Below are 26,598 nucleotides of genomic sequence, written 5' to 3'. Positions count from 1 at the left end.
AGACCCTCCCCGCGGGGGGGTGTGGTACGTGTGCAATGCCAGGGCACATCCGAACCCTCCCCTGCGGCGGCACGCAGGTGCAAGTTTCTCCGCAGAGGCGAGCAACTTGCCTGTCGCTTCCCCGGCCTGCAGTCCCCGATCTGAACAACAAAAATCCCAGATTATATTTCAGCATATTAAATAAAAATACTAAAGGTAGTAAAGGAATTCTGTCAGAATAAGGGATAGAAGAGTAGTTGAGTTGAAGGCAGATTCTAGGTGAACTGGTAAGCTTGAAATATGTCTTTTAAAAGCTAGAGCCATTTGAACACTTAAGACTAATTGGTATGATTCTGAATGCATTCTTTGCATAAAAGTAAACACTCTTGGCCAGTGCCAGGAGATGTCTCATCCCTTCTCCACAGCGCTGCTGCAGGACGCGGCTGTCAGAATCTGTGCTCCCAGACCCATCCAACAGCTCTGGCCCTCGCACTGCTGCTGCACCTCTCACTCACTCGATTAGTAAATGAGAGTAAAGCATAAAACTTTAAAGAATGAACTAAAAAATTAGGAATCCGGTGTTTATTCTTCTGCAGGTTCTCACTGCTGTGGCCACAGGCAGAGCAACTCCAATACAGACACAAACACACATAGACACACACTGCACAAAACCAAGACAAATAATGAGATGCAGAGACATTAAAAGGCTTTTTAAAAACCATGACTACTGGGGCAAAGAAGCCATCGGGGAGAATACCTAGGGGGCTGTAAGGAAGAATCTGTGACATACAGGGAAGAAATGGTTGTGGATATTTTTCTCTGTCACAGCTTCTGTGCAGCCTTTTTTAGCCCTTCTTAAACATGCCATCACAGAGGCAGTGGCAGCATTACTGATGTCATTGTCTTTGACCAGCAGCAGATCCATCTTGCAGCCGGAACTGGCTGTGCCCATCATGGGGGCAACTCCTGGTGTCTTCTCACTGAACCCTCCCTTGCAGACTGTGCCTGCACTGCCAGGTAATGATGCCTTGCCATGTAAACCAAATACACCAGCAACTGACTGCAGGACAGAGAAGAGGGGAAAAAAATAGGAAGAGGGAGCCACAGAGAACATGAGGCAGAAGAGGGAGAAAACAGCGATGGGCTACAGGCCAGGGAGAAAGAAGGGAGAGGGAACCAGAATGAACAAGATGGAGACAAACAAAGAATAGCAATGGGCCAAAGGGCAGAGAGGGAGGGATTTTAAAACGAGGACAGCGAAGGGAACAGAGATTGACTGATAAATACCACAAAACCCTCGATGAGCTAAAGGGGAGAGAATTAAATTATGGGCAGACGAAGACAGACAGAGAATGGTGAAGAGAAAAATGGGCTGTGGGACAGAGAGGGAAGAAACAAAAACATAGGGACAGGGACCTGGAATGAGAGTATCTAACAAAGAAAAAGCATACTTAGAATACAGGACAGAGAGACAGAGGAAATAAAAATGGGGGGGAGGTCATGAAGGGCTAGAGGGCACATGGGGAGAAGTTAAAAAAATTGAAAGACAGCTAAATGGAGAAAGACAAAAATAGTGCTGGGCTGCATGACTGAGAGAGAAGGAAAATGAGGGGTGGGAAACAGGACAGAAGGGCAGAAAGAAGAACAAAACACAGAAGTAGAACAACAGAGAAAGAGGAGGAGGGTTTGGAGAATGAGAGAGGGAGAGGTACAGGGAAGTAAAAAACATTACATCAGCAGAAGAAAGGTGGGGTGGTAGGGATGGGATGCAGAGGAGGGGTGACACAGACCAATGGGTCCAAGAGTAACCGCAGCTCCCGCTCTCAGAGCTGCTGGGAGAATTTGACAGTTAGATCTATCTTTGTCTGTCTTTCTCCCTCCCTGACCTTTATTCTGTAGCTCCAGTGGCTCGGCTATCATCCACCTAAGACACTGAATGAATGTCTTACAGCTTTTACAGTATGAGGGTTCACAAATATACAGCCTCACACGTGAACACACTACATGGCCGTGTTGTGCTTCTGGTTACACATACAGGCCTTACCGTGAAAGTCGGTGTAGGACTATGCTAAGAGGAATCCTTCCTCACCTGGAGAGGCACAGGAGATCCCAGCACTCCTCTCCAGCAAGAATGACACGGTTTTCCCCTGAAATTTGCGGGGTCATGACTCAGACTTTGTCCCTGGCATTCCGCAGTCAAATGAGCACTTCTCGGAAAGCACCGCTACCAGAATACATAGCCACTACAGTGACCCACGGCCTCCGGGAACAGGACTACCTCAGAAGGCTGCGGGCCGCACCGGCCGCCCCAGCCGCCCGGGCCGGGGGGAAAGCGTGAGGCCGCGCGGCCCCGCCCCGAGGCGAGCGCGGGGGGGCGGAGGGCGGCCGCCCAGGGAAGTGCAGGTCACACGCAGGAAGGATTGGCGTCGGGGCCCGGCGCGCGAGGGGTCGCTCGCGCGGGTAAGTCCGCGTCCATCCTGCCCAGGAGCTGCGGCGGCGGTGCCGCCTGTGCGCAAGTATTCGAGCGGCTAGGACCAGAGCCGCGATGGGCATCCGGAAGCCGACAGGACTGTGAAGCATCAGAATCGCGAGCCGACGGCCGGGCAGAGCAACCAGAACCGGTCGCGGACGAGCCGAGCTGCCGTCATGGAGCTGAGGTTGGAACGCGTACCGGCCTCGCCGGAAGATCGGGAGCGGCTCCCTTCGGGGACATCTACCTTGGTATGAAGGGTTGGCTCGCCGGGGGCTGACTGCGGTTCTGTGGCTCTGTGGAGAATACCGGGGGCCGAACCGGGTGGAGCGCTGGGCGCTGCTCTTTACCCGGCCCGTGCACAGCCCCCGACTGAGGGGGGGCAACCCCCGGAACCTCATTCACCTTGTTTGCAGCTCAGGCTGCGCTGCTGACCAAGAAATGCCCTTTGATGTGAAGTACCTTGCTAGGGGCACAGCAGTATCAATGTAATATTTCGTTGACATCATGTCCTAATTTGGACAGTGCGGAAATCGGGAATTCTGGCTGCCTCTTCCCATTGTCTGGTGACCTTGGGCACGGTTTGCATCTGTGAAATGGGGAGAAGGGTAAAAATCATCTAATTTAAAAGGAAAGAAAAAAACATATGCCCCAAAAAACCCACAACCCCCACATTGAGAAAAACATTTTGGGAAAGAAACGTGTATCAGAGTTAAATATTGCCGCAGTGGACTAGGAAAAATTGCTGTCACAGGGATGTTTGTTTCTCCTGTGAGGCCTAAAAAAAAAATTCCACAGCTACAGGTGATTAGGTTGCAGTTCAAAAAAACCTTAAATCCTTCAAAGAATCCTCATAGTTTGGCTAATCCTGTTGCTTGACTGTCACCCTAATCGTGATTGACATGCAATTGTAGAATGTGCAGGATTGGAATTGTCTTTGTTTATCCATTTCTATAGCTATCTAACATAACAGCCTACTGGTTATGATTATGACAAGCACAAGTGGTAGGTACATCAAGTTTTGAAAGCCAATGTTTTTAAAATGCTCAATATATTATGCAAACTCTCAAGCCACATGAAATGGGTTAAATCCAAAGAAATAAGGACTTTATGTCTTGTCCCATAGAAACAAGTACTCTGCTTTTGAAAATCACATTAACTTTGAAAAGCAAATCAAGAAGCAGGGGGAAGGAGCCTAGGTATATTTATTGCATATTTGTGGAAGGTAAAGGCAATGTCACTTGATAATGTATGGGGTATGTCTGGCAGTGCATGCAGTATGAGTGGTGGGGGGAGTTCTTTCTAGACGGCAGTGTTTCATGTTGCAGTGCACAGCTGGCATTCCAAAATAATTCGTTAGCTATAGCTGCTTGTTTACAGATAGTGAAATACTGGTTATCCGTAATACAGATCATGTGCCTGATGGAAAATCCACATTTCTGACACGATATGTAGTTGTCTAGAGACAGAGAACGTGATTCTTCCTCTCTGCAATGCTTGCATGGAAGATTGAAGACTTGTGAGAAGGATTGTGGTAATGTTTGTGCAAAAATCCTTGTTAGCTACTGTTGGGATTTTGGGTGGTGATTAAGACAGCAGTTAAAGTCTGAAAAGTCTTAGATGATTTAAAAAACTCTTAACATTTGATTACTGTTCAGATAAATCCGTTTATATTATAGTATAGCTTTAAAGTGTAAGTAAAAGAAATTTTTTTTTATCTGACACATTTTATGCGTATAGCTCACACCAGTAAAGTTCGCTATATATTAGTATTAATGGCATGCTACATTTTGCACAATAAATTCTCCAATTTTTACATTTTCTTTTTATTTCTAAATACTGTCATGAATTTACATTTAGGGGCTTATTGCAAATGTCATGCCTGAGCCAGTAATTAGCACAGAAATACGTGAGTGAAAGATCCAGCTCATGGCATAGGTTTATTTTTCCAGGGGAAGTTACTGTTTCTCAGGGCCTGAAGCCTTTTGTAGACCCCCGTTTGGTTTGCCTGTCATTATTGTGTAGAACAGACATTTGAAAACTGTGCTTTTTGTGATAATGAAATGTGATTGGGTTTTTAAAAAATCAGATTTCTGCTTGGTGTTGTTCAGATTGCACAGCGGACATAAGTGTGTTAAAATAACTTTTAAAGTTATTTCAGAAGTCATAAATTATTTTTAAGTACATGTGCCTTCTGATAGCCCTCAGTGAATTTTAGATTACTTCAGTATATTTCCAGCTTGGTTTTATGCTTTGAAACAGAAAATTTGATTATTTTTGCCTGTTTCCAGTCCCCAGTGTTTGTTTTTGTTTTAAATGCAGCTACAAGGGTGTTGAAGACATTCCAGAATAGAGGGGAGGGACTTCCTCCCTTTTCCCAACCCTTCCCTCTTCCCCTTCTTTGGCATAAACACTAACAGCACCACTGTTAGTATCATAGTCCTTCCATGTTTTTTCCTATTCTCCCTCATACCTCAAAATTTGCCTTCTGGAATTTGGAAGGGGGGTCTGTGGGACAGGATTTTGAAATGTAAGGCACTGTTGTAAATAAAGGAGTATGGATAACTGAAGAAAAGAAAATTTAGGAATTTACCGAAGTTCCCTTTCAGAGGAAGATATGAAAGAAATAGATTTCTAGATATTCTAACTAGTATGAAACATGGACAAGAGTGAGGGGATCAGAGCAGGCATTTGTTTTGTTGCCCAGACCATGAGGTCAAGTAAATACAAGTCACAAAGACATTGCAGTCATTGTGTTTTCATGGTTCCTTGCATTACGTGTATATTTTTCTTAATAAATTTTGGGTTATAAACTGATTAAAATAACATCCAAAGCCTTCCTTACAGTAGAGGACTTTGTAATACCACGTAAATTGGAAATTTGGAGTTAAAAGAAAATACTTCCACAACTTTAGACTTGCTTTTCCGCTTACAAATGCTGACTTCTTATTATACTTCTTGTCATTATCTGTCTTAATTGGTTTGTGTGACTCCCCAAAAGGGCATTATGGAACTGGCAGAGGTATAGATAAGGGAAATGGGAAATAATATGCAGTAATTAAAATTTACTTATGGAAAGAATGGCAAGAATTTGAGAAGAGTTACAGGAAAGTGAAGCAGGGTAAAAGTCTATACAATGTTAATCATGGCAAAAGTGAGTACAAAAAGATTGTTCACTGTTTCTTTAAAAAAAACCCTAGAGAACCTCAAGTTGGGCTTTTAAAAGTGAGGATCAGGTCAAACAGGTGATGTATTTCACATGATCCTTGACCATGAGGTAATGCAGAAAAGAGAAAGCCAAATTCTGAAAGTAGAGACTTGGCAATATGTCTAAAAAGTGTTACACATTTTCTTTTGTCATTTCCTGTTTCTTGATTATAGATGGTCTGTCTTCTAACGAGATAAAATCATAAGGTGTCAGGATATATCTGAAATATGTTGAGATTTACAGAAGTTATAGTCTCTATTTCCAAGGCATAAGAGGAGGTGATTTGAATACCTAGCATTTCTTGGGTTGACAGGGATTCATATGTGTAAATACTCATTCTGAGCACTTACACCACAAGCTGGAAGTGGAAAGACACCCTTGAGAAGATGCACTCATTTTGGGTGGAGTTTTTTTTCGTGGGATAGCAGCAATTTGGGGTTTTTGTGTTACAGTGCCTAATAGTTTTCTTTTTAAATACTGGTCTGTCAGAGGGTATCTGTAAGGTTTCAGAAGAATTTCTAGATAATTGTGGCTGAAAGTACTTAATAATCTCTGGGTGTTTGCCATTGAGAAATAGTTTGTCAATATTTGGGTTTTTTCAGTCTTGACAAAGGAAATGTATCTCAAAAATAATTTGACCAATGTTTTAAATTCTTGTGGTTTTAGGAACTGATATTGCTGCCGGAGAGGAAGTTGCAATTAAGTTGGAATGTGTGAAAACCAAACACCCTCAGCTCCACATCGAGAGTAAAATCTACAAAATGATGCAGGGTGGAGGCAAGCAAATTATTTTCTTTCTTCAAAGATTTAACTGTTTTTACATCTTTGTGTCTACCACCTGGAAGTATTTAATGTCCAAGATCTCTTTTGACGAATAAGGAGAAGGTGGGAAAGGTAGCAGGATAGGTGAAGAGCAGCATCTCAATTCTTCTTCAAGGGATGTAGAGTAGCAGTTCTGAATCCATGGCTACTAAACTTCACGATAACCACTAAGATCCTCTGATGTTGTTCACGGTCCCATGATATTAAAACGTGAAGACCTTGTACAATGTAAAACAAAGTTTGGTCCCATCTAGAAGTACACTGGTTTACTTATGATTCTCATGGGTCAGTGAAAGATTGTAGTCGCTGTTTTGGACCATTTCATCTAACTTGCTTATAGTAGTAGCACAGTTCTGAACTTTTTTAGTTCAGGTTAATTTTTGTTGCATATGTTAGTATTTTTCCTTCTGAGTTAAAAATATTTCCTTGCTATGAGAACTCAAAGACAAAATGGCATTAGTAGTGGAGAATAGGAGTGAAGCAACTTCGGAGCTCCTGCAAGTATTCTGCTACAATAACTCTCATATATTTTGGAATCCTGTAAATGTAAGATTCCCGTGCAGTTCTGGGACATAAACCTGGTGTAGTTAAGTTTTGCTTTTGTTTCATAGTCCCTGGAATTCTTCCTAAATGAGGCTATATTTTGCGTAAAGTTTACATTCCACACTGTATCTCAAATGCAAAGTACAGTAATAAGATGTCTGGATAATAATGTGTATTTGCATTTAGGTATTTTTTAATTCCTGCCCCATTCAGTTGCCAGCTGCATGTAACCAGAATAGATTTCATAGAGTAAAACGCTTCCCTTATGACCTTACTAAGGCTGTGATGGTGGGTACTTTCTGAGGATGGATGCTGTGAAGTCAGGTGGCAGAAGGTTGAGTTGCTACAGGTTTCTTTGTGAAGACAATTCAGGATAAAGTAATGCATATCAAGTAAAGGCAAGAGTTTAAATTGGGTGAATTATCACATTTCACACCAAAATGCATAGAATTAACTCAAAGTAAGACATTGGAAATTCTGAATAAGGCTACCTACATATAGGTTTATTTCAAAATATTTCAACATTTCTACAACTTTGTGTGAAATAAGATTCCTGAGTTTCTTCATAAATTTCAGCTAATTTTCATGCTCTCAAGCCGGATATATAATGCATATATAATGCATTTCCTAAACACCATTACTTTGGTAGAGATTCACTAAACAGCAAATACTATGAAACCGAAGGAAAGATAAGTATGAAGAAAATTCATTGCAAATTGAAATGAAAGAGACAGATATTTCATGGTGATCATGCGGGCTTTGAAACTAAGTTGATTTCTAAGGCCTTCTTCAGTAATAATATCTAGTGATTTGTCAGTGTCTTTATTTTCAGAGTTCCGATTTGTGCCTTGTTGCAGTCTTGGAGACTATATGGGAATTAATGTTTGTAAAATGCTTAAGGTTCAAATCCAGCAAAAATGCTCAATACTGTCAAATTATAAGCTAAGTACAAAGACTGGGAAGTTTTGGGGAAGAGGATAAAGACTGTTTTTAGACCTCTCTTGCCATTATTTTGTATTGATTCTGCTGGAAGTTATCAAACAGTTCATTTTTTAATGTCTGAAGGTAGCATAATATATTAGGCTTCAGTGTAAATGGAAACAGTAACGACCCCCTTAGAGTTCATCTTAAGACCCTTGAAGATACATGCATGTGAACTGTGTAAATCAAATTGTTATACTGAATAAACTGTTTCCTTTTTTCTAGTGGGTATTCCCACAATTAAGTGGTGTGGAGCTGAAGGGGACTACAATGTTATGGTGATGGAGCTGTTGGGACCAAGTCTTGAAGATCTCTTCAATTTTTGTTCAAGGAAATTTAGCCTCAAGACAGTCCTGCTACTTGCTGACCAAATGGTAGGAAACTGTTCTGTTGTTCTTGATAGTGCAGTATGTTGGGATATTAAAATTTTCTGAGAAATCATAATCAACTACATTTTAATTCTGTAATTTAGAGATGAATAGACTGTATCATTAGAGAAAAGACTCAAAATTAGTTCTGTTTTGGTAAATCCAAACTACCTTATCAAAAGTGATTACCAAGTCTTAAATGATTTTTAAAAACTGGACCTGCACTGTTTGCAAACCAGGTGTTGCACTGCTCAAAGACAAAGAAATTTCCCCCAAGAAAGTTTTTGGAAATAAATATAAAGTAGACACAGGGAAAGACCTGGAAAAAGATTTATCTGTTGTCTTCTAAATTATGTTCTCGTTAATGGCCTTAGAGTTTACAGTAAAAAGTTTTTTTGCCTCTTTTACTATTAAGACAGTACCGCTAGTGTTTTTATAAGAAAAAGGTGTATGCCTAACTAGTCTCTTGACAATGAGGTTTTTTGTTGTCTATACTTAGATTAGTCGAATTGAGTACATTCACTCTAAGAACTTCATCCACCGAGATGTGAAGCCAGATAACTTCCTAATGGGCCTGGGGAAGAAAGGCAATCTTGTCTACATAATAGACTTTGGACTAGCAAAGAAGTATCGAGATGCTCGAACTCACCAACATATTCCGTATCGTGAAAATAAAAATTTAACAGGAACTGCCCGTTATGCATCCATCAACACTCATCTTGGAATTGGTGAGCTGGGGAAAGCAATAAAGAGAAACTTGAAGTGTTGATGCACGTAATTTTAGTGAAAGTGGATGTTGCTTTATGGAGGCATAGTAGACAGTCTCTATTTTTGGCAGTAACAGTGCAGCATGTGTGGTCTTGCATCTCTTGATTGGGTGGGATTCAGTCAGTTTGTAATGCTCAGGAATTAGCACATTTTTTAATAACTGTAAGGGTAATAGGCTTTTTCTTGTAGTGAATGCGTTTATCATGGGCATAGTAAATCTCCACTGTCTCTTGTTTTTCTAAGGGTTTCTATGACAGTCTTGTTGCACAGTCTTTTGTTTTTCCAGTAGAAAATAAAACCTAATGAGTTCACTTTTTTATGCTGTTGTAGAGCAATCTCGCAGAGATGACTTGGAGTCCTTGGGCTATGTACTGATGTATTTTAACCTGGGCTCCCTCCCCTGGCAGGGATTGAAAGCAGCAACAAAGAGGCAGAAATATGAACGTATCAGTGAAAAGAAAATGTCTACACCCATTGAGGTTTTGTGTAAAGGATATCCTTGTAAGTTACTCTTTTGTGACACTAGGCCTACGTGTTCATGTTTTAGTGGTACTTTACGCTAAATTCTACCCGCATTTTTCACTTCTCTCTCTTTCCCCTTCCCCTCCCCGCACTTTCCCTCCTCTACCCATCACGATTTGGCACATCTGTGATAAAATACTCTGCTGTCAAGACTAGGATCTTTGTGTTCATAGAGCATTTATAATTATTCCATGTCTAAACTCTTGGTAAATAATAACTGTGATGCTCTGGAAGGGTAGCTTGGTACACCTGATTTGCGCTGTGTTTTGTGTGCGTGTGTTAGCTGGATAACTTGTAACAGACAAACAGCTTTTTAACAAGCTACAGATTTCTCTATGTGTGTGGGTACTGTTTCATGGATAAATTGGATTGCACAGTCCATAGATGGACTATTGCAGTTGCCACTTGTCATACCAGGTTTGGCCTGCTGAAGGTTAGCATTTGAGAGAGGCATAAGAAACCCTCTTGGATCCTGGAATCATGCCTCAAAGCTGTTCTGTTTCTCAGTTTATTTGCACCACAACAATAACAAGGCATTTTTGATTCCTGAAAAATGATACTTAAATTTGTTTTAAAACTTCTTAACACTAGCTGTCATCAGACAATATTTTCACTTCATGAGGAGTTATGTCTCTTCTTTGCCCCCTCTTGACTTTGGCAACTAGTTACGATGACAAGAGCTACAGTTTTTGTTCGGGTTGTTGGAAAATTCATTGTCTTTGATATGTTTCAAATGTTGCATCCTACATGTTCCTTTACACTCATGAATTATGGTTTTTCTCTGGGGTTAACAGGCAGGGAAGGCTAATCAACTTTTCTTGTGCCATTTGTTAAAATTTCTTCCTTAACATAAACTTTTAGTATCTTATTTCATCTGGAAAGATTTAAATTCAAAAGCTAGTATTTTGATACTGCTATTTTCTCTGGTGTATTGAATTCACTACAATTTTCCTTTTTTTTTTGCTGTGTAACTAATACTTTGTTTGCCATCTAAAAGCAAGCTTTCAGACTATTACGAATTAAAAAATGTAGCATGACTTACGTGGGAAATTTGAGTCCCCTAGTTTTTGTGTGTTTTGTGAGGTAGCAGAAGTGAATCTTTATGTGGCTTAACAAAGAGATGCTATTCGGTGTCCCACAAAAAATTGCGTTAAGTCTATTCAAAGCAAAGTTTTAAGTCTCCCCCACCAACTGTTGGTTAGAAAACTGTCCTCTCTGCTGTTGGCAAGTGAGAGCTTTGCCTCCGCTGTGATAGACTATTTTTCAGTGTTGTCTTGAGAGGTGGGTTATAGTGGTCCCCTTGGTAGATTTCTAGTATTAGGTCATTATTCTTTTTCTTATGTTTCGGAGATTCCCCACTTTTTGGGTTCAGGGTGGTTTGGTTTTGTTTTATTTAGAATTATAAAAAGCAAATGTGAAGCTGAAGAGAAAAATCAGGCTTTCTTTAATTGCAGCGGAATTTGCCACATACTTGAATTTCTGCCGTTCTTTGCGTTTTGATGACAAACCGGACTATTCCTATCTAAGGCAATTATTCAGAAACCTCTTCCATCGACAAGGGTTCTCCTATGACTATGTATTTGACTGGAACATGCTGAAATTTGTGAGTAGCTGACATAGCTTTCTAAAACTTTTTAATTTTTAATGGTTTTGGTTGGTTTTTTTATTACATTGTCAGTTTTGAGTTTCTTAACTGATACTGTGAGATTGTCCTCCCTTTTTCTTCCTGGCAGCTCTATTCTATAGAAAAAAAGATCAGGAAATGAGGAAAGGCAGGAGATACAGGATCCATGGTATAAGGGTTGAATAACAACTAAGTTGAAATTACAGGGTTTTCAATGTGTAAGGCTTCTGAGACACTTCCATTAGGGCAGTCACCAGGTTAGGTTGTGGAATTATTATTTTTATCCCACCTTGATTTTCAGCATGGGTCATTTGCACCTGCTGGGGAGATGTCCAGCTGCCATAGCAGTATGTGTGTACTTTAGCATTTTGAAGACTATACCAGTAGTTGTATGAACAAAATTCATGACAGTTCTAAAGAAATTTTACCAAAATAATTAATGCCATACCAGACTTCAATTTACATGTTGTCCAGTTCTTTCTTTTCAGTATTTTTATCCAAACATGTAGTTGTAAGCTCAGTAATCCCCAAGTTGTTCACTAGTCTTGACCCACAGGGTGCAAGCAGAGCAGCTGAAGATGCTGAACGTGAAAGGCGAGAACGAGAGGAAAGGTTAAGACATACACGAAGTCCAGCTGTGCGTGGATTACCCTCCACTGCGTCCAGCAGGCTGAGAGGAACGCAAGATGTAGCTCCTCCTACTCCCCTTACCCCAACTTCACATGCTGGTAAGTAACCAAGTACCTGGGTAGGTGTGCCTTCTAGACTAATTTGCAGTTTGTCTCTGGTCAGAGTTTGGCTTTTTTGCTTGTTTTTTTTTACCCCTTGGTTTTTAGTAGATTGAAGGTAATTATATACACTCATTACACGCTAATTGATACTTAAATTTCTGCGAATGTAAAACAAAGGCCTTGATTTCTCTTATTTGAATCTGTGGAATTTTTATGTGCAAACAGCGAAAGTGTAATTTTTCCAGTGACCGTGTTAAAATTGCATTTCTCGTTATGAGAATCTAATGCAGTTTTTCTCACAGCCAACACCTCTCCTCGGCCGGTGTCTGGTATGGAACGAGAAAGGAAAGTGAGTATGAGATTGCATCGTGGAGCCCCGGTCAATATCTCCTCGTCTGACTTAACAGGCCGACAAGATACCTCTCGCATGTCAACTTCGCAGGTAAAAAAAAAACAACCTATGTACTGAAAAAAATGAACGTGGTTTGATAAAGTTCATTTGCCAAAAGAACTTACTAGCTAATTGACGTGATTTCATACTGATTTTGCAGATGATGTTTATTCATGTAAATACTTGACACTTAACCTGAATGTGATGTGGCTGTAAAGAATTATTTTTTTTTACCTTGACAGCAATAAGCATAGAATACTCCAAGTCACTGATGTCTGAGATGATGCAAAATTGTCGAGAGACAGTATTTTTACCTATGATTATGAGATTTATCTCCTTTACTCATTGAGTTTCTTGTACCTGTTACCAGTGAAGAAGCAGAGTAAGAGGCAATTGTGAGTCATGTTTCCTAATCAACCGAGCAGAGAGTATTGGTGCAGAAAAGACAAGAAATAGTTGAAGTATAGAGAGGTGTAATAGTGAAGAAATATAGTGTAGTGTTCTTAATTCAGAGCCAACAGGAGGCAACATACATGGATGATGGATGGGTTGCAGAAGGCTGATTTGAAGAGAATGGCAGGAGGATGAATGATAGTGATTCATAGTCAGCACTGAAATCATCCTTGTTGGTCACAGTGACTTAGCAAACAGACTTTAGGAATATTTCCTTTTGAAACTGACAGTGTTTAAATATGTTTTTAACTCTTTACTCTAAAAAATAAAAGTTTAGGCTGTAACATTCCTTTCTCAGCATATTCAGACAGTCTTGTCCCAAGCAGTGTGTGGCGTGGCTTTGTACAATTTATTTTTGGTCTTACTTAAAGAATGGGAATCACCCATACTATAGACATTCTGCAACATTACTGGGAAAGCAGTGTGTTAGGAGGACTGGTGCAGTGACCTAGGGGTTTTTCCATCATGTCTCAATGCTGTGCTGGAGTTCTAACTGCATCATTTTTGCCATGGACTCGTTCCTCATTGACAGGGAACATTGACAAAAATTAACTCGGTTCCTGTTGGCTTCATCATTTAATTGGGGGAGTTAGTTATTTGGGATGGTACATGTTCTTATATGTGAAATCATAGTCCTGGAAAGAAGGCCTTTTTATTTAGGTGGAGGCTGGGTGGATATTTCCAATGAAGACTGAGTGTGAATTGGCTTGGAGAAACAATTCTGCTGTAATAAAAGTGAAGTGGGATTTTTTTGGCTTTTAAGGTGAATGGGTTGTTAAACCATGTAGCTGCACAGATATATATGCTTGCACAAGGGACGAACAGTTCAGGAGCAGAAATGACTGCACGAGAATAGGGGATAGATGAGGTTTTCTGTATTCACTGTGGTGGCCAGTTTTGCCATCTTAAATTGTTCGCTGAACTGCAATGCTTGCCAGCAGAAATTCTCATGCTGAAATATTTTTATTTTAAGTAGTATGAAAACAAAGAGGGTAGATTTGTGCATAGTTATGGATCTTGTAAATATGCATAAATACCTGATAAAAGAATGTAAAGAAGATGCAACTAGACTCTTCACAGTGATATCTGGTGAATGGACAGCGGGCACAAATTGAAATATAAGAAATTCCATTTAAACATATGAATAAACTTTTTTACTATGGAAGTGGGCAAAGACTGTAACAGGTTGCCCTAAGAGGTTTTGGAGTCTCCCTTTTCTGAACTACTTGGAGCCCAACTGGACGTTGTCCTGAGTGGCCTGCTCTAGTTGACTGTGCTTTGTATAGTGGGATTAGACTACATGGTTTCCAGGGGCCCCTTTTGACCTTGGGTGTTCTGTGAGACTGTGATGCAGAATTCTCCCTAAACCTTTACTCAAATGTAAAGATGGTTTCCTGGAGAAGTGTGTTTGCCCAGGGTTTGTCTCTGGCATTCTGAGCAAATCTCAGATGCTTTGTCTCCATTACCTATCAGATAAATGAGTAATAGCAGTAACAGAAATAAATGCAGTGATGTCACTTGACTGTGTTAGGAGAGGGTATATCTTTACTTTGTTTGCGATGTTAATGACATGTTACTCAGTGTGCAGGTGACACTTTGCTAAACTTTGTAAGATATGAGTAAGACCAGTGGGCTTGCAGATACAGATTTTGGTTCTGCCTAGCTTGTAAAATGGGAATACTCTGAGATTGTGTAGGGCTGCGTGGGTTTTTTTTTTGAGTAGTCTTTGAACATCCAGATGTGTAATTTGTAATGTGGGCCAACAGTACAGTCTGACTTACTGGCACATCTCCATACCTGCCCTTTTAAACACTCTGCTCCAAGTATGCAATCACTTGGTTGACTTCTTTACAATCCCAGTAGCAGCCTAGTAGGGATCTTCATTCATCGTCTGTTGTTTTCATTTTAGTTCTTAATCAAGACACTGAACCACTGCTGGTATCTGCTTATGGTGACTGAATAATAGAATCACAGAATCAGAGAATTTTCTGAGTTGGAATGGACCCACAAGGATCATCAAGTTCAACTCTTAAGTGAATTGCCCATAGAGGGATCAAACCCACAACCTTAGTGTTATTAACACCATGTTCTAACCAGCTGAGCTACTCTCAGGGTCATAGTGTGTGACTACAGTGTAATGTAAACAGATTCCCGTGGGCCTGTTGTAAAAGGAAGGCAAGAGAGATTTGCAGAGGGAATGGGCTGGGTTGGAAGGGACCTTATGGATCATCTTGTCCTAACCCCTCTACCATGGGCAGAGAACCTTCCACTAGGCAAGTTACTCAGTGCCCCGCTCAGCCTTGCCTTGAACATCTCCTGGGATAGAGCATCCACAACCTCTCTGGGCAACCTGTTCCAGTGCCTCACCACCTTTATGGTAAAGAATTTCCTCCTAATATGTAAATCTACCCTCCTTCAGCTTAAGGCCAGTCACCTTGCCCCTCTCCAGCCTTCTTGTAAGCCCACTTTAGGTATTGGAAGGCTGCTCTAAGTCTCGCTGGAGCCTTCCCTTCTCCAGCCCTGTGATCAACTTAATGGCTCTCTTCTGGACTCATTCTGACAGGTCAACATCGTTCTTGTGTTGAGGACCCCAGACCAGGACACGGTACTCCAAGTGGGATCTCGTAAAAGCAGAATGGAGTGGGAGAATCCCCTCCCTCTACCTGGTGGTCAGTCTTCTTTAGATGCAGCCCAGGACAGTGTTGGCTTTCTGGGTTGTGAGCACACATTACTGAGTCATGTTGAGCTTTACATCCGTGAACACCCCCAAGACTTATTCTCCTGGACTGCTCTCGATCCGTTCTCCACCCAGCCTGTACTTATGCTTGAGACTGACCCAACCCAGATGCAGGAGCATGCACTTGACCTTGTTGAACTACATGAGACTCACAGAGGCCCACTGCTCAAGCCTGTCAGGGTCCCCCTGTATGGCATCCCTTCCCTCCAGCATGTTGACTGCATCACACAATTTGGTGTTATCAGCAAACTTGCTCAGGGTGCTTTCGATCCCCCTGTCCGTGTCAATGACAAAGATGTTAAACAGTGTTGGTCCTAATACTGACTCATGAGGAACAAACACCACTTGCCACTGCTTTCCATGTGGGCGTGGAGCCATTGACCACAACTCTTAGAGTGTGACCATCTGGCCAATTCCATATCCACCAGGTGGTCCATATGTCAAATCCGTGTCTCTCCGGTTTAGAGACAAAGATGTCGTGGGAGACAGTGTCAGGCTTTGCAGAAGTCCAGGTGGGTGATGTCAGTTGCTCATCCCTTGTCCACAAATGCTTAACCCCATCATAGAAGGCCACCAAATTTGTCAGGCACGATTTACCTTTAGTGAAGCCATATTGGCTGTCACCAATCACCTCATTTTCCATGTGCCTTAGCATAGTTTCCAGGAGGATCTCCTATGTGATTTTACCAGACACTGAAGTGAGACTGACTGGCCTGGACTTCCCTGCGTTTTATTTCCCTTTATAAAAGTAGGGGTTATGTCTCCCCTTTTCTAGTCAGTGGGAACTATACTTCTCAGATATGATGAACAGTGGTGTAGCCCCTTCCTCAGCCAATTCTTTCAGGACCCATGGATGTGTCTCATCTGGTCCCATGGATTGTGCGCTTACAGGTTCCTTAAATGGTCTCAAACCCAGTCTTCTCCTACAGTGGGTGGTTCTTCATTCTCCCAATCCTTCCCTTCACCTTTTACAACTTGGTGGTGTGGCTGAAACACTTTACTTAAATTTTACCTAACAAGCTTGAGCTTGTTAGAAAAAATGCGCTTTCGTTTTCCCAGCTCCCACTTACTCCCTAGCAGGCAAGATGGCTCAAGTTGCAGGTTTTCATAGCTTATGCTCTTACAGTCCTCATAATATTAAAGTAGTTCTTCCATCATCAAAATTTATCCTTAGATGTTAACCGGGTTACCAATTAAAGCCTTGGATTTTCAATTATCTTCATACCTTGTTCTCAATCAGGAAAACATTAACTATTCAGTTACGTGACAGAGTCATTAAAGAGAGTTTTGATTGGCTAGATGTAAGAATATTGAAAGTCATCCATACAGCTTCTTATCAAGAGAACAGTAAAGAACAGCAACTATTTGTCCATGCCCGTTCCAAGTGTGTTAATTTCCTTAGCAAGTCTTAAGTAATTATGCTACCACTGTTCCTTTTTCAGGAAGGGCTTAAAACATATTCCTGTCAGAAGGCAACTTTTAGTTTGCCATACAGATCTACAGATGTCTTCTGTTACAAATTGCATTTGTTAGAGTTCTTATTTATAACTTGATGGATTATTTTTGTTATTTATCTGGATGCCTTGGTTTGGCAAGGCAGTGGTGCATCTGTAATCTCTGTTCATCTAGAGGAAGGACTAGTCAAAGAAAGAATGAAAGCTACTTGCCTCTAGGTAGACATTCTTAAAGATGACTCTATGTTTTTATCTTTTTTCTAAATTGAGTTCTGATCTGTTCAGACTGAAACTGAAAAACTAAGGCTGTGAATGTAGATATTAGGAACCAAAATTCCGTTATGTTCTCAGAGAAATTTAACACTCACGGAAAATGGTAATTAGCAAAGTAGGTGTCATTTATTCCCCATATCCAAGATATTGTCCACATAACACCTAAGTATTTCTTGTTAAAAGGACTAGCACTTAGTACCACTAAGTAATGGGTGTTTATTGGAGTAACAACTAGCATATCTATGAAAGGGTTCATAAAACTTAGAAGTGTGTCTAAAGAAATTTTGTAAATTCTGTGGCACGTGTTATTTGGTACTTTTCTTGATTTTATGAAGTGAATGTACAGTGAAAAACCTGCAAGTTGTGAGTTGACATTGATAAACATAAACTGTAGTGAGAGTTGAGCAGTCAAACAAAGCCTGTTCAAATAAAATGTGTATTACTGCAGTATTCCAAATTCTGATTAGGATGAGGGAGTGGAGGCCATTGTCTTATTTGTTAGAACTGTATCTGTGGTAAAGAATGACTGAAGAGGCAGGTATAATGTTGGAGAGGTTAGTGTGATGTCATAATGAAGGGGTGCAATTTCATCCTTGAATCTAAGTACGATACAGTAATGAACAGAAGTGGAGAGGTTATTTTGTGTCATTAATGAGATGGATTAGGAAAACAGGTTATATAATGCAAGAGTTTTAAATCCATTTCTTTCAGTTTGTCTAAAAGATAAGAGAACGTCTTGAGTTAGTTGGTGTAGTATTTGAGAGACAGTGATTTTAACAAGAACTAATGTTTATGCAGAAAACACATGAAGAACCTATTGCTTAAAATGAAAATCACACATGCAGAGAAAGGCAAAATAGAAGTCTAAATGAAGGTAGTCAGCTACTGAAAGAACTTCTAAAATAAGTAGATCATCTGTCCTCTTTGCGTTTGCATCAAAACTGGATTCATTTCTCAGTTGTGTATTTGAGTCTAAAGCAAGCCTAAATTACAGGCTTGTGTGCAATGAAGGGTTGTGATCTGTATTGGACAGAAAGTCATACTGGCTGTTAAAAGATCCATCTGCTCTTAAGCTCTGTAAGTGAATTGTTCCCTAAGTCTTCTTTGCATGTAGTTTTTAAATGTTAAGAGATGTAGTAAAGGAGGTAACAAGTATTCCAGTAAACACTACTATGAATCAGTGCTGTCGGTCCACATTGCACAGGCTGCATCCTGAAAGCAGTGGTTATCTCGAGAGTCTAGTTATGGGTGAGTAGCCTTCATTTCCTTCAACGAAAGATTCAGTCTGACTGTTCATGGTGTACAGTAAGTTGTTTAATTTTTTTCTTGAATGCAGCGTGTTCAGCACCCAACAGTCAAAGCTGTGCCAAATTCCTACTGGTATATTCTCTCTAAGTTTGGAAGAAAAGATTGGAGTGCTGCACAAAAAAATATTTGATCAAGTCTCTTTGACAGGAGAAGTTTCTAGAAGACTGTAGCCAACGCTGGCATTGAACAACTTAGAGGCTGTGCCATACTTCCAATGCCTCTGCATTTTCCATCTCCTCATCAGCGAATCTTTCTCCATATATCTCTCTTAATAGGCATCATACACTGTGTTGTTCTTCTGACCCTGTCAGCTTTCTTTGCGGATTAATGATTTGTTCCTTTTACATATCTCTTAATATGATGGAAATGTCCTATAGAAGTCTGAAATCAGAGCTGCTCAAAAGATAGAGTTGCTACTGGAAGTTCAAGTTGGATTTTTGTTAGACATCTTTATATATTGGGGCAGTGGAACTGTTACAAACTGCTGTCTTTTCCCCTACCTCAGAATAGCATTCCTTTCGAACACCATGGCAAGTAGCTGCTCGTCTCCTTTCGTTGGAAGGCAGCACTGGGTGAGTGCTTCTCATTAGACACCAAAACTTTGGATGGGGTGGGAAAAAAACTCTTTGGAAACATCCGACTTTGCTTCTTCTCACGTGATCTCAAAATTTTATTTGTGCCTTCTGGTCAGATGCTTGATAAAGCATTGATTTTTCTCTAACTTAAAAATAAATGTTCTTCCAAAAGTTGAGTTATTGCTGCTGTTCCACTTGGACTCTTAAGCAGAATTGACAAGAATAGTGACTTAAAAAGTCCCTAAAATTGTTCAAGTATCATGAATGAAATAAAATAAGTCTAAATTTTAGCTGTTTGAGAATTATATGTCTTTCCAGGGATGTTGATGCAGCAGTATGTCATCCATTCAAAACCAGATCTGCTTCAGAATCATAAAAGCAAAATACTTGTATGAAGACTCAATTGACAATATTACTCAAATGAGGCTCTGTCTTGTCATGAATAGAATGTTCTACTACAGCCTTATCCATTTTTCACTGATTTATATTCTTCTCCATGCCCTATGAGCTCTCATTTTAAAAGTACACAGATCTATTCAGATGTACATTTAAAAAATGTTCACATACTAAGGAGAATCATTTGAACGTGAGCATCTCAGAGGTAGACAGGCTTGGATTTGGGTATTTAGAACTCTTTTTCACTGTTCATTGTAGTAGAAGTTTATGTCTTTCTGTGTGCAGCTTTTGGCCTTTTAGTCTGTTCTGCTTTTGGCAATAGCAGGTTTCATCAGGAAAATAACAAGTTTCAGTTGGAATCTGAACCTTAATGGCTGAAGAATGCTTTTCTTAAGTATTTCAGGAGCTTCTTTGCTTTGCTTATTATTAAAAAAAGGCTGTGAAATTTTTCTGTTCCTTGATAAATTCTGTGGTATAGCTCTGTTTGCTGTCTCACTTTCTCTGTAAAGCCTATGCTTGCACTAATCCTATATCTCTAGTTGGTAAAGAATTCTGCTATTCCTCTTCTGTTTTCTCTTTCTGCTTTATGTGCTTGGCTGACTCTGCTCAAGCTGCTTTGTGAACAGTTTGTAACATTAAACAGATCCAACTGTAAATGGCAGCTTAACACTTTAAAGACCACTTAAAAATAAAAAAATACATTAATAAATGCAAAAGAGCAAACCTAAAGCTTTGCATTGAAAAGCCTGTGTGCTGGAGACATGCAGATTGTGGTCTGCTCAGGGTTCTGCCTGCATTGGTTGGCCTTTATTGTATGCCTTAGTATTTGTAGCTGTTGACAGCTGAAACGAATACTGAATACTGATCCAGCTGCTTGGACATTTTTCGCTTCTTAAATTGCAGAGATGTTTTGTTGTTTTTCACTTTCACAGTGTGATATTTCAATAATGTTACACTCTTACTGCAGTAGGTGAAGCGGTGGTAGTAAGTGGAATATCTTTTAACACAATGTCCCAGAAAAGCTGTTGAAAATAACTAATTTTTTTTAACCTTCTTAATGATACTTTTTCCCCAAAAACTTTAGTGTTCATTGAGTCTATTATTGCACGTTAGTAGTGTTTTCACCTGGTTCATTCTTTCTTCTGTGCTTGTTTATGCTCTGTTCACTTTTCTTCAAAACGTCCCCTCTGGCTGGAAAGGTGAATTTTCCATGTTAACTTCTAATAAAAGAGGAAAATTATAGGGAACTTCGTGTAGCTACAGGTGGGTGTAAAACATTGTGTAGCTCGTTGGATTTTAAATTCACGCACTTCTATTTGGCAATGAATTGTTTAAAAGTACATTGAGAGACACTTGTATGTTAACTGGACGTGACATGTGCTGATATTGTTTTGTTTTTTGGCTTTGGTAGATTCCTGCTCGGGTAACTACCAGTGTTCTCCAGTCTGCTGTGCACCGATGAAAATTATTTTGCCACGGAGGGCAGATAATGCATGGCTGATCTCCTGTTTTACCAATGGCTTTACTAGCAAAAATACCCTAAACTAGAGCGGAAATTGGAGTTCTCCGTGTGACCTAAAAGGCACTTGGAGGAATATGCACAGACTCCAGCAGCTGCCATTACAGGACGCTTTTGCCAGAAACCCAATGACCTTAAGAGAAACCCTGTGGTAACAGGGCTGGAAAAGAAGGATGGTTTACAGAGTTGACCGCCTGTTATTGGATGGCCATTTCAGTTTTCCCTCCACAGGCGGCAGACTTTACCCCCTTTTTATTATTCTACTGTAACTATAAATCTTTTACTTGGTTTAAGAAAGTTTTTTGTATCATTTTGCTAAAATTATTGGCTTAATTCTCTGTAAAGAACTCTTGCTTTTGTCTGATTTAAAAATGTAGAATATAAACAAACCTGAACTAAAGACAATGACTTGAAATTTCTTGTTTAAAAGGTTAGTCTGCCAGGGAACATGTAAATGAATCAAAACGATCTGATGTTATTTAAACTGTTTACTTTCATGTATGGGCCCATTCTGATTGAGTTGGTTTTCTCATGAAATTTTTAAAACTGTTAGTTTATTTTACTGTTTGCTGTCTTCATTCACACTGGACATATAACTTTCTGTGTAACACAAAGGAATTTTTAATACTCATTCTTTTTCATAAAAGAGGAGAACTAAATACCCTGCAGGAGAGTCTTAAGTATAGTAAAGATTGTACAGATGGATTTCTTTTTTTGTAAAAAACATGAAGGACAAAGTGAAAGACCTGACATTTGAGGGATTTAGAACTTGACAACTTGTCCTATCTCTCTGCTTAGTTTGAGTAAATGGATAGTTTCAAACATTGTTTTTACTGGGAAGATTTTGTTTCCGCATCTCTGAGGCTGGTTAGCTTGGAGGCTATTGCAAGTGGAAAATAGATGTTGCTACTGAGTCTTCAGTGAATTTGTGTGTTTCATTCAGCATTCACATGCTTATAAAAAATAAATGAATTGATATAGGCCTTTTGTGACACGCCAAGACTCAAAAAAGGAATTATAAAAAAAAAAAAACCAACAACAAAACCACCCCCAAACATAACAACCTATTCTTGCTGTGAAATCCTCAGAATTTTTACAATCCAGGTGCATACCATAATTAATTCTTAACTATATTCAACCTGAGTATGCCCAGAATCATTAGCTAGGCATAAATGACTCAACGTGCTCAAGTTGTCCAGAAAGCTGTTGTTAGCACCTATTGGTTATGAAATATGGGAAATTCCTCATATTGTTTGTTACTGTAAGTGGTCTCATAAAAGTAGGTGTTCTGACTTCATGGTACTTGGAACAGTATCAGAACTATTATGAATGAAATAGTGGAAAATTCCATGTTGGAAATGAAAGTATATACAGAGATTTTGTTTGAACAGTTAGGTATTTTGAGAAATTCTTCCCTGCTTGGAAACAATTTTTTAAACGTGTATTGGTCTTCAAATTTTTATGGAGAGTAATTTTTACTGTGTCTTCACGAATTCTTTTTTGCCCCTCTCAGAAGTCCACATACTAAATATTATCATTCTTCTTTGAGTGTTTTCATAACGTCAGCTATTTACTTGTGTGTACTTCGGGTCAGACTGGGGAAACATGTTTGGGGAGAGTATAGTGGAAAAGCTTAAGAGGTTGATACACAGATAAGTTTGCATACGGGAATGACTTCCTCAGTTACTATAAACTTTGGTATTTTAGGCATGTGCACTACCATTGAACAATTTTACACTTCACTGTGCTTTCCTTGTAAATATCTGTGGTTAATAATGTAACGTGTGAAGGATTTACAAAAGCAGCCTTTTTATTCTCTCTGTATCTGGACCATTAGATTGCTGTGCTGTACTTAAAAGTTGACTGCAGACTTCTAGAATTGTAGTCACTTCTGGGCAATTTTTGTCCTTCATAATGGTTAAATTCCATCATGCAGAAAATAGTTAGAATGTCTGTGTAAACCTATGTACTGAAAACTAGTATCTCGAAGCGCTTCATTTGTACTACCACTGTATTTGTGTACTTTAACAGTTGTGTAAATACATTCATATCAACTTCTATTCTTCTTCGGTGTAACTTACTTACAATGAATCCTTATCCTTTAGTTGATGCAACGTCTTTTTTTTTTTTTTTTTTTTTTTTAGGGGTTTCTGTACCCACAAAGAATACTGTCAGTTGCAAACATTTGAAGATACTGTCTTAGTACCAAAACTTGCACTGAAGGATTTTGGTAGTTTGGTAGTTGTGATCAGAATGCAGCAGTTGGGGGATACAGGAAGAAAGAGAAAGTATTAATTGCTTTGCTCACAGAAAGCATGTATTTTGTCTCTTTAAAGGTAAATGTTTTTGTTTGAATATCGCTTCATTTCCAGAAGTTGAATTTTCTTTCAAATGCTTTTGCTTATCAAGTAATACATGGTACTGATAAAGAAGTATGGTAAAAGAATTGAGACTGGTTCAGTTTTGGGAGCTAAGATAAGAGCAAGAAAAATACTGAGCTCTATCCACAATGCCTTGTATAATAAAATCCTGGCTTTTGCTGTGTTATTCTCAAAAGTCTTCTTATAACCTGAGGGCAGATGCACCTTCAAGAATCCTTTCTGTTTCTCATTAGCAGGCCTTTAAAAGTTGGAAGGATATTTTAATTTATTCTCATAATTTTCATTTAGAACTGGTTATGTGCTTTTGTGTGGAAAGTACCACCTATGCTGCTGTTTTACGTAATCTTGAATGGTTATAGAGTCCTTGAGTTCTTCATGATAGAAGTACTTTAAAAACAATTGAAAATAAATCCTGTGCTTTAAGAGAGATATTAATTAAAAAACATTTGAGTCTATATATTCAATGTTAACTTGACAGAAGTATTCAAAATATCCCTTGGATGACAGCATGTAGAACTCATCCTTTATTCTCCAGTGGGGTAAAACATCATAAGCACAACTATTTGTTTCCCCATGTCCCAAACCCAAGTGTAGCATTGACCCCTCATTGTAGCATACATGTTCATTTCAAGAATATTTCTCTTTGTAAAAGAATGAAATAAAAAAGTCTGTATTTTGTTCAACTTTCGCTTTGCAAAAGCTGCACTTGGTGTGTACAAAATATCAAGTGAAAACAAACAACGCTACTCATTTTTTAATAGTGCTGAGCTGTCTAGTCAGAAATCTAGATTTAATCTGGTTGTGAGGAATTGTAATCCATGAACTTAATCCTGCAGCAAAGTAGCTTTTAAAATTCACTGGATGAGACAAGTTAATAATAAAATGGTTTTACTGTGAAAGAATGCAGTACTTTGTTATTAAAAACAGTACATTTCCCTCTGGTTAATTCGGGCAACAATTATTGACTTTATATGTATATGTCTAGATTTAAGTGACTGTTTGAACCTGAAATGTGTAGGCTATGTGTATTTTTCAATACTTTTGTACCAGGAGAGTGCTCAGAGGCCTGATCTTCAGTAAGAATCTGTTTCACAGCAAAATCCTACTAACTTTATCAGCAGATATTTGCACAGGATTAAGACTTTATGACTTTTTCTCAGACATTATTGTTTTTTTCTTACCTAATATTATTAAGACTAGTATGCTTTGGTTCTTCTATCAAAACCACATGCTACAGGCAGAGGGACAACAGAAAATGAAATGAGATCTATACGTACAGAATCGACAAAAATACATCTTTGGACAAAAAATTTTAAGATTGTGTTCTTTGTTAATCTCATTTTGGGAGAATTCTTGATTCAAAATGTGTACGATCTAGGTCTGAGATACAGGTAAGCATAATGGACAGAGAATAATGTGGAAAAAGGAGAAATTGTGTGGATCATCCTAAAGTATCAAGCCCTAATCTACTGTGTCTTTGCTGTGAGCAATCAAGGGTGCTTGGGATGAGATGTGGAACAAAACAAGAATTCATTTGTACATTATGCACTTGCAAGAAAATGTTTAGTCTTGACCATAACAAGAAAAAACATTTTGTTTAATTACAGTCCTCAGCTTGCTTCAGACCTGCAAGTGTTACAGGCACAAAGGCAATGCAGAGGTTCTGGTATTGCCCATAATCCTTAAGGAAAGCATAAACCAGGGTAATTTGAGGTCATGCACAGAATTTTTTCTTAGAAGACCCCAAACAGCAAATGTTTCTCTGCTCTCACTGCTAAGAAATTGTATTTAAAGTTTGATTGTCATTTTCAGCAATTGATCTTATGGCATGTTTTTCAGCAAGACTGAAAAGCCTTTTGCAATTTCAGAATTTTAAATACTAAAACCTAGATATGCTTCTTCATTGGATTCAGAGATTTACTGTGAAAGGCTTTAAACTGCTGAAAGAGTAGTAGATGAAGAGTGAGGAGAGCAAGAGGTGTCCTTTCTTAATGCTCTGAAGCGTTCATCTGGAGTAGTGAGGAACATTGCCAGCTGGAATGTTGCTGAGATGATGAAGCAAGTATGGAGATCTGTCAAGGAACAAACAGTGTATAACCAGAGGTAAGTAGCTTTTTACTCTGTCTCTAACTTGCCATATTTTCTCAGACAAATACAGGACTCCTGATCTCACAGACCGTGTCACTAGCAAAGTGCTTTTAAGAGCCCTGACTTTTTAGTGGATGCACCTTTTTCCTACTGAGATGAAGATGAGCTCTATTCCAGAAGCATTAGAAAGCTACTAAAATAATACATTCCAAAGCCGTGGCTTCTCATATGCAGTACTCTGCTATTGTCAAGGTTGTTTACTCTTCCAGTATTGGTGGATCATGTTCCTCCAACAAGTCCAGCAGCAGGGAATAATAGGTGTGCAACTCAGGTTGTGCCCATTTTCCTCTACAGCAAATGGCCTTACTTCTTTCTTTCAGACTGAAGGAGTACCAGAGGCAAAGCTAAACTCTAGTTTTCTGTCACAAGGATGGGCCGCATGCTAGTAAGTTCTGTCATTTCAGTCTACCCAGTAACATTGATTCCTGAAGCAGCATATCTACATCTTGATCTGGCTGGGGGGTCTTACCAATTTACTTAAACTAGCATAAAAAAGGTAATCATATATTTATTCAAACATGGGGTTTTATGTAAACTACACCTATGATCTTTTCAGTGTAAATATACAGTTGAAGCTGATCTTAGAAAGATTTCTCAGAAATTTCTCACCAGATACTTAGAATTAATCAGAAGTAGGTGTCAGCCTTGTATGTAGCAAAAGGTAGGTCTTATTCCATTGAAGAGACTAATTTTGATTCACTTGAGTGTAGCCTTGAGATTATATCTTGAGGAGCCAGTCTTAGCTAGGGTATTATAAGATCCAAAAAAACCCTCACCATAAATGTGTTCTTACACTGTTTTCTTAGGAACTTTCAAGTTCTAAAGAGCAGCACTTGACAATAGACAGCTTGCTGGCAGGTCACTACTCAAAATATTTAGGGCTTTAGAAGTCACAATAGTTCATAAAACTTCACCTGCAAACAAAACCTGGAGCACTCCTCAGAGAG

The 26,598-nt window shown here is 39.3% G+C and overlaps 1 protein-coding gene across 5 annotated transcripts; it reads left to right on the top strand.

Moving 5' to 3' along the window:
- The first annotated feature begins 2,656 nt into the window (after nucleotides 1-2,656).
- CSNK1D (casein kinase 1 delta) lies at nucleotides 2,657-25,604 on the top strand. 5 transcript variants are annotated; one of them, XR_001920740.2, is made up of 10 exons: nucleotides 2,657-2,700; nucleotides 6,324-6,434; nucleotides 8,229-8,377; nucleotides 8,871-9,099; nucleotides 9,470-9,640; nucleotides 11,116-11,264; nucleotides 11,842-12,013; nucleotides 12,319-12,458; nucleotides 23,267-23,458; nucleotides 25,417-25,604. XR_001920740.2 is itself a non-coding variant. In XM_018073190.2 (10 exons), exons 2-9 carry the CDS (start codon nucleotides 6,419-6,421, stop codon nucleotides 19,168-19,170), a joined length of 1,059 nt encoding a protein of 352 aa, XP_017928679.1. In that variant the 5' UTR covers nucleotides 2,657-2,700; nucleotides 6,324-6,418; the 3' UTR covers nucleotides 19,171-19,204; nucleotides 21,015-23,180. The 5 variants fall into 5 exon arrangements, 4 of the variants coding, with proteins under 4 accessions (XP_017928679.1, XP_017928678.1, XP_017928677.1 ...); XM_018073190.2 differs by lacking the exons at nucleotides 23,267-23,458; nucleotides 25,417-25,604 and adding exons at nucleotides 19,138-19,204; nucleotides 21,015-23,180; XM_018073189.2 differs by lacking the exon at nucleotides 25,417-25,604 and having other exon boundaries at nucleotides 23,267-24,398.
- Nucleotides 25,605-26,598: the final 994 nt, after the last annotated feature.

This window comes from Manacus vitellinus, unplaced genomic scaffold (genome assembly GCF_001715985.3).
Source record: "Manacus vitellinus isolate BGI_N305 unplaced genomic scaffold, ASM171598v3 scaffold_24_pilon, whole genome shotgun sequence".
NCBI classification, from domain to species: Eukaryota; Metazoa; Chordata; class Aves; order Passeriformes; family Pipridae; genus Manacus; species Manacus vitellinus.
The sequence above is the reverse complement of the archived record's forward strand: the minus strand, read 5'-3'. Positions and strand labels throughout refer to the sequence as shown.